Genomic DNA, 7499 nt, shown 5'->3' with positions numbered 1-7499 from the left:
GGCTTGTGATTGGTCGCGTGCCGCCCATGTGACGCGACGCGACCAATCACAAGCCGTGACGTAATTTTCAGGTCCTGAATGCCTAATTCTAGGCATTCAGGACCTGAAAATTACGTCACGGCTTGTTGTGATTGGTCGCGTCGCGGTCACATGGGCGGCACGCGACCAATCAGAAGCCGTGACGTGACGGAAGGCAGTAAACGCGCGCATTTTAAGCAAACAAGGCTGCCGGTTTCCTCGGTAAGGTGCAGGCTGCGTCGGAGAGGTGAGTATAGCAATATTTTTTATTTTAATTCTTTATTTTACACATTAATATGGATCCCAGGGCCTGAAGGAGAGTTTCCTCTCCTTCAGACCCTGGGAACCATCAGGGATACCGTCCGATACTTGAGTCCCATTGACTTGTATTGGTATCGGGTATCGGTATCGGATTAGATCCGATACTTTGCCGGTATCGGCCGATACTTTCCGATACCGATACTTTCAAGTATCGGACGGTATCGCTCAACACTAGTCACAACTGGTCATAGCATGAACAAATATTCATGTAGTACCTGTGGCCATAGCTAAAGCTGGTGTATCTCCCCTGCTGTCACGCTGGTGGGCACCTCAACGCGCGTTTCGCCACTAAGGCTTCGTCAGGAGGCGTGGCTGGAGATACACCAGCTATGATGATATGTTGGTATAGTTTCTCCACTTGTGTAGATATAATTTGATATCCCTGGTCTCAGCTATCTATATACTTCACCATAGGTATATTTATGTTTCCTCTCATTGAGGTTTTTCATGTGTTCCATCTCTAGTACCTTTGGCTTATTGGCACCCCCGGCTAGTCCCACTATGGTGGATGTTGTTGTTTTGTCTTGGATTGCCTTCTTTGTACTTGCTTACAGTATTTGACTTGTCCATTTTATGTATTATTTTGATATATATATATATATATATATATATATATATATATATATAATAAAATTTGCTATATTCCGTTATATATGTACAGAATATTATTTGGTCTCCTCTTCAGTCTATAGAGCCCGGGATGCACTAAGCAACATTATTATGTTGTGGCAAATCTAGGACTATGTGGCGATAGGTAAAATGTGAATACATCGATTGATGTTTTTGGGAGTTTTTTATATATTTGGAAGTATATATTCATAGGTTTTGTGTGTATGTATACTGTCTGTGCACAGCCTGTGTTGTCTGTGTACAGTATTTCATCTGTTTATATACCGCCTACCTGTGGTATTTGACTCGCATATCGAGGATCCCAATTCATCGCTTCCCAAAATGAATACATACAACATCACAGACACACTAAGCGAATACAAGCACACAAAGAATTCACTAATGTATGTTTAATAATAAGGGAGGGCACTGTACGTGATAGGAAAAGATAACACTGTTTATAATAAGGGAGGACACTACATAAAAAGGGACAACAATGCATATAATAAAATGAAATAGAAAGGAAGGATACTATATGTAATAATAGAGGATGACACAGTATATAATAAGAGAAGACACTGTATATAAATAAGGACAATACAAATAATATAAAATGTAAGGAGGGACACTGTAATAAGGGATGAGCGGGGGAATAAATCTGAATTAGGCTTTTAACTCATATTTTGATGATACTTATACAGATATCTGCCATTTAAAATGTGATAATTGGAAATTACACCTCCTTGTTTAACCCCTTACATACAATGATAAGGATATGCTGGAATTTGTTCACAAACATGAAGATTACCACACTAAGAATCATAGAGAGGTTAGAAACAGAATAGACCTTTACAGCCAGCATTTTACAGGAGACGCCTTATATGGAGTCTCTTTCTTTTCTTCTCAATCTACTTCTGACCTTCATAATAACTCTCCTGGTGTTGACTTGGCCCTGCACTACCTGTCAGCTAAGGTGCCCCTACGATAATACAATGACCATAGAGGTTAATGATCATTCTCTATTCAAATGTTTGCTTCGGGTACAGACTTTTCTAGTTTTGCCCCTTACAATTAATAAGTGATCACGGTCATTTTCTTACTCCTTCTTGACAAAATATGTCAGTGGAAAAAAGGGAACTTGTTGGATTTAGACCCTGCCAATCCTTGTTTAGGCAGGGGATAAGCTGCAGCCTGGCAGGTTTGATAGCAGCAGGTTTCCCTTTCCTCCCCAGTTACCGAGGTTATCAGTAAGTTGGGAAGAAGTGCTGTCAGCTGAGCCCAGCTTGCAAGGGGAATCATAAGGAATAGCTGTTGGCTACATAAGTATTTAGCAGACAGTTTACTTGCATGGCGCTGGCCAGGTATAAAAAATGTCCTCTGAGCCTGAGACATGAAATGAAAATTTGAAACAGGAAGACGGAATTTTACTAAGAGTAATGTTACCTCCAAGTTCCATATTCACATCACTAAGGGTATGAACCTCCCCAAGTTATGAAACAAAGTCCAGTTTCATATTTTGCTGATCACTTTTTGAACCCACTGGCAAGTAACCAAACAAGTCCATTGCTTCCTTGCAGTATTCCTCAGTCTCCTTCACATTGTTGAAATCCATAGTCTTCCTCCACTGTTGAACAACATCTGAAGACTTTCTAGAAAATGTCATGAATGTGTTCTTTTCCCTAACATTAAAATGTGTGATGTTATATACCCATTGCTCCAGATCTGGAGTCATTTTAAGTCCAGAAAACTCATAGATCTTTTTTGTATTTGCGATAGGTTCTCTTGACAAGTCCTCATGACGAACGAGCAGATATCTTCTCTTTAGGTAATCTCCGGCTGTGTTGACCATTTTGTTTATGTTTGCCTGTGCTTTGCAGATTGTGGCTATGACCGGACCTTTTGTGTCTGTGTCATGTTCCTTAAGCACAATAAGATCATCAACACTGAGGTCAAAGTATTTCCTCGATGATGCTATTGCCCTGGGGTCTCTAACAAGGTGGATGATCCGAAGATCAAGGGCAGGGTCTCGAAAAAGTGGAAGGAGAACAGAGTAATCTAGAATTCGTACTGTTTTCATGACCCTATGGCTGTAGGTGCCACACGCCTTTTCCATTTCATCGAAGGTGGATTTCTTACACTGTTGGAAACATTTTGACCGATTATAGCCCTCAGGTGGTAGAGGAAGTGAGCAGGATGGTAATGAACACAACGCTTGACTTTCTGCAAAGAAAGATATGCTGGAAATGAGCTGGCGATCACCGCTGACATAATGTTGTAGTGGGGTAACATCACAGGTGAAAAGTGAGTGAAGGAGGTCTCTGACTGCGTAGTGAAGAAGTTTGGCACCTTCTTTTCTAAATCTCATCCAGACTGAATGTCCTGGCTCAAAGAGATAAAAGACATCAGGGTGGTGATTGAAGATCTGCCCGATGAAAGAAGAGCCAGAACGCCAAGAAGATAGAATGAGAACATGGATGGGTGCTTTCTTTGTTTCATCGGAGTTTGGCAACTTGGAGACCGGACTGACTTTATAAAGCTGATATGAAAGGAAAATTATGTATAAAAGTGCACAGAAGTAGAAGACCGAACGGATGGACATGGTGCCATGAAACCTAAGAGCAGGGAGGGTAGAGATCAATTAGGAGTGAGCGAGAGGAAACAAGAAGGCTTTCCACAATTTAAACAACAAAACATAAAAGTAAAAAATACAATAGAAACGTATCTACGTATTTGTTCACATCGGCATAGTTTTCCATACTGTTTGACTCCTATGAGCAAGCTTTGGACAGCATTGTAAGTCAGTAAGAACTGTTAAGGTGATTTGGGGCTTAAAATTTCATCCATCCAGAACCCGAAGACAAAAATATCAACAGGGAACAAAGAAGCATGAAATGTATTAATTGCATAGCTAAAATCACAACTAGTCCTTCTAAGAGAAGACAGTGGACTTCTTACCTTATGCTCCAATTCAAGCTGAGTGAGGAGACCAAGTGAAGATTCTTGAATTCGTCTTTCCTTCCTCCATAAAAGGGGTTGCGTACCGTTTAAAACTCAAGCCCATAAACATGTCAGCAAAGTTGGAACATTTCCTACTTTAGGATAGAAAACAATTAAAACAATGAAAACAAATCAACAAACAGAACAGATCGCTGTGGGAGACTAAATCCAAATTTACGATCTAAAGTAATCAATTATTCTACCTCGTAGAGCGGAATCCTTAGTTCTGGAGAACCTGTTCATGGTTTGGAGTAGATGAGAACTAAATAAATGCTTAAAGGAGCTTCCTAAGATATTTCCCTTCTTTAAATACTTAATTAAATGTTAAACATGTGTAAGATTCTAGCAGGTACGCGGGATGCAGTGACGAGCAGGAGGCAGAACAAGAGTTAATGGGTTTTTTATGTAAAAGTAATGTAACAGTTGATACTTCACACAGGGAGAAAGATATTAGCGTAATATAGATGAACAAAGAGTATACAATTAAATAGGAACAATATAGATTCAAATAACGGGTTAACTTATCAGCCTGTGGTTCCCGGACGGAGGAGGCTGGAAAATCTCATGATGGCGCCGTAGATGACGGGAAAAGTCTCTGTTCAGGGGACTGCCTGTGGTATAGCATAGGAGGAATGAAGTCTCGGAGAGGAGGCCGTGGCCACGCTACCAGTCTCAATGTTCACGGTTTGGGAATACTGTGTCGTGCACTGGTGGCAGCCATCAGTACAGTCCGTCTTGTACTACTAGAGTCGGAAGCAGTAGGGGTATTGGTCTCTGAAGGTACATAGTCTCTGTGCTTGGGGAATAAGGGAGTAAAACGCGGCCCTGCTTGTTGGTGTCGGACTGCGGAGAGGGAGTCAACCTTCTCCTGTCTCACACGCTGTCTTCCCGCCAAGGCCTGCATCCTTATGCGTGCCGTCCCTTTTATCTGAGACCCGCTGTGGAGAAACGGGGTCAGTGGGTGCTCTCGTCCGCTGGCCCGGCTGTCTTTAGCAAGACTGCATGGACCACGGCTCATACTATTGAACGCCCGCTCTATCTCCCAGTGGGCAATACACTACACAGACAGCACAGGGTTAAGGTAAAACAGTGTGGCAATACTTTATTGAACCACAACACACAATAGCAAACAGAACAATCCCACCAGTTACCCCAAGATGGTGCACATTACAGGGCCTCACCCTTCCGTTGACTCGCCGAGATAATGGTAGATGTTACGTCCGAGCTCCCAGGTGTTATGTTGAGCTGGTGGTTAGGAACACTAGAAATGACCAGATGAGCAAACTAGCAATACAGGACGAGCTCTGGGAAGTGGGAGCTCTGCTGACCGCAACCCCTGATCCTATCAACAACAACTAGAAATAGCCGTGGAGCGTTCCTGACTCTGCCTAGACGCCTCTTCACAGCCTAAGAGCTAACTACCCCTAAAGATAGAAAATACAGCCTACCTTGCCTCAGAGAAATTCCCCAAAGAAATAGGCAGCCCCCACATATATTGACTGTGAGTTAAGATGGAAGTCACAAACACAGGAATGAAATAAGTTTCAGCATAGAAGGCCAGACTTAACTAAACAGACTGAGGATAGAAAAGGTATCTTTGCGGTCAGCATAAAAACTAACAAAAAACCACGCAGAGTGTGCAAAAGAAACCACCGCACCGACTCACGGCGCGGTGGTGCCACTCTGCATCCCAGAGCTTCCAGCTAACAAGATAAACTCATAATAGCAAGCTGGACAAAAACACAGTGGTAACAAATAAGCTAGCAGGGACTTAGCTTTTGCTGAAGTAGACAGGTCATCTGAAAGATACAAGAGAACTGAACAAGTACTAGGACATTGACAGCTGGCATCAAGTAACGATCTGAGTGGAGTTAAATAGAGCAGCCAGCCAAGACCTGAACGAGATCAGCTGGAGAAGGAATCTCAGAACCAGCAGCTCCACTCACAGCCATCAGAGGGAGTCCATGAACAGAACTCGCCGAAGTACCATTCATAACCACAGGAGGGAGCTCGAGAACAGAATTCACAACACCCAGGGTTGCTACTCCATCTGTGGATGCAGGCAGAGAGGAGGTAACGACAAGCATAGGGAGATGATCAAGAACTGTCCATAGAGTCCATACAAGGTCAAATGCCAGTTGACACGATGTCAGAGCTCCCAGGGTCGCTACTCCATCTGTGGATGCACGCACAGAGAAGGGGTAACGACAAGCATAGGGAGATGACCAAGAACTGTCCATAGAGTCCATATAAGGTCCGAAGCCAGTTGACACGAGAGTCACCACCTGGCTTATCTGACCATCTCCATGGAACCAGGCGACCAGCGGGTCCCAAACCTGGCATTCTCCAAACATATCCATGGATCAGAGATGGTCACTGGATCAGATCTGTGTCCTTCCAACCGGAGCCTGAAACCCCTAGGTTGTTTCCTATAGAATCATAGATCAGTGTCCCTCGTGATGGTGCCATGATGAATTGGCTGCAGTCCTTTCTCTTGTCTGTTGGGTGGTTTGGAGAATGTCTGGCTGGTAGCTCTGTGTTACTTCAGTCTCCCAGGATGTGATCTCTGAGTCTTTTTATACCCAAGGCATGTAAGCTATTTTTAGAATTACCCAGGGTCCTTCAGTTCAACATCAAGATAAGGTAAACAATGGTGATGGGATCAAGGTAGCACTATTAGCATATCAGCACACATCAATAAACAAAGCTTAACACACTCAATGTACAGTCACTATTACAGACTTACACAGTATGTTAGATAGTATATCAGTTGGGAAGTCTGTCTTCTTGACCCATCAGACATAAACACTTGAATTCACAAGCCAATATACAGATAAAAAGCCAGTTCTTTTGGTTTGCAAAAACTTGGTTGTCTGGGAAATTAAGATACAATCTGGTTTCTCCACATTCCTCCCCCATCTTAATTAACCAGACATGATAGGCGTCCGATCATCCAGTTTCCCTAGAGCATATTCCATATGCTCCTTACGAAAATAAACTCTATACGTAATTGAAAAGTAACTACTGGTATCCATTGGGTCCACACATGGCTTCCTCCACATTCCGTAGTTCCTGCATTAAATTCTATTCAATCTGTTGAAGCTGGAACATCTCCTGTAGTTTCCATTTCTTGTTGAGGTCATATAGCCACTCTGGTCCTCTTCCCAAGGCCGATTTGGTGGGGTTGGATATAGTGGCATCCAAAACCTGCTGTGCATGCCTCATCAATGGTCTGCTGGGATGGTGTGTGAGAACACCAGTCCCCTGCAGCTCCCCCGGTTCTGCCGGGCTGAGTAGTATCCCACTGCTGCCACCAATTGTGGAGAAACGGGGTCAGTGGGTGCTCTCGTCCGCTGGCCTGGCTGTCTTTAGCAAGACTGCATGGACCACGGCTCATACCATTGAACACCCACTCTATCTCCCAGTGGGCAATACACTACACAGACAACACAGGGTTAAGGTAAAACAGTGTGGCAATACTTTATTGAACCACAACACACAATAGCAAACAGAACAATCACACCAATTACCCCAAGATGGTGCACATTACAGGG

The 7499-nt window shown here is 43.3% G+C and overlaps 1 protein-coding gene across 1 annotated transcript; it reads right to left on the bottom strand.

The window, feature by feature from the left end:
- Positions 1–1363: 1363 nt before the first annotated feature.
- LOC143809492 (carbohydrate sulfotransferase 4-like) lies at positions 1364–3970 on the bottom strand. The gene is made up of 2 exons (XM_077292567.1): positions 3904–3970; positions 1364–3560 (listed from the first exon to the last, which is right to left on the bottom strand). The coding sequence occupies exon 2, from the start codon at positions 3545–3547 to the stop codon at positions 2438–2440; it is 1110 nt and encodes a 369-aa protein (XP_077148682.1). The 5' UTR covers positions 3548–3560; positions 3904–3970; the 3' UTR covers positions 1364–2437.
- Between the last annotated feature and the right edge of the window lie 3529 nt (positions 3971–7499).

This window comes from Ranitomeya variabilis, chromosome 2 (genome assembly GCF_051348905.1).
Source record: "Ranitomeya variabilis isolate aRanVar5 chromosome 2, aRanVar5.hap1, whole genome shotgun sequence".
Classification (NCBI taxonomy): domain Eukaryota; kingdom Metazoa; phylum Chordata; class Amphibia; order Anura; family Dendrobatidae; genus Ranitomeya; species Ranitomeya variabilis.
The sequence above is the reverse complement of the archived record's forward strand: the minus strand, read 5'-3'. Positions and strand labels throughout refer to the sequence as shown.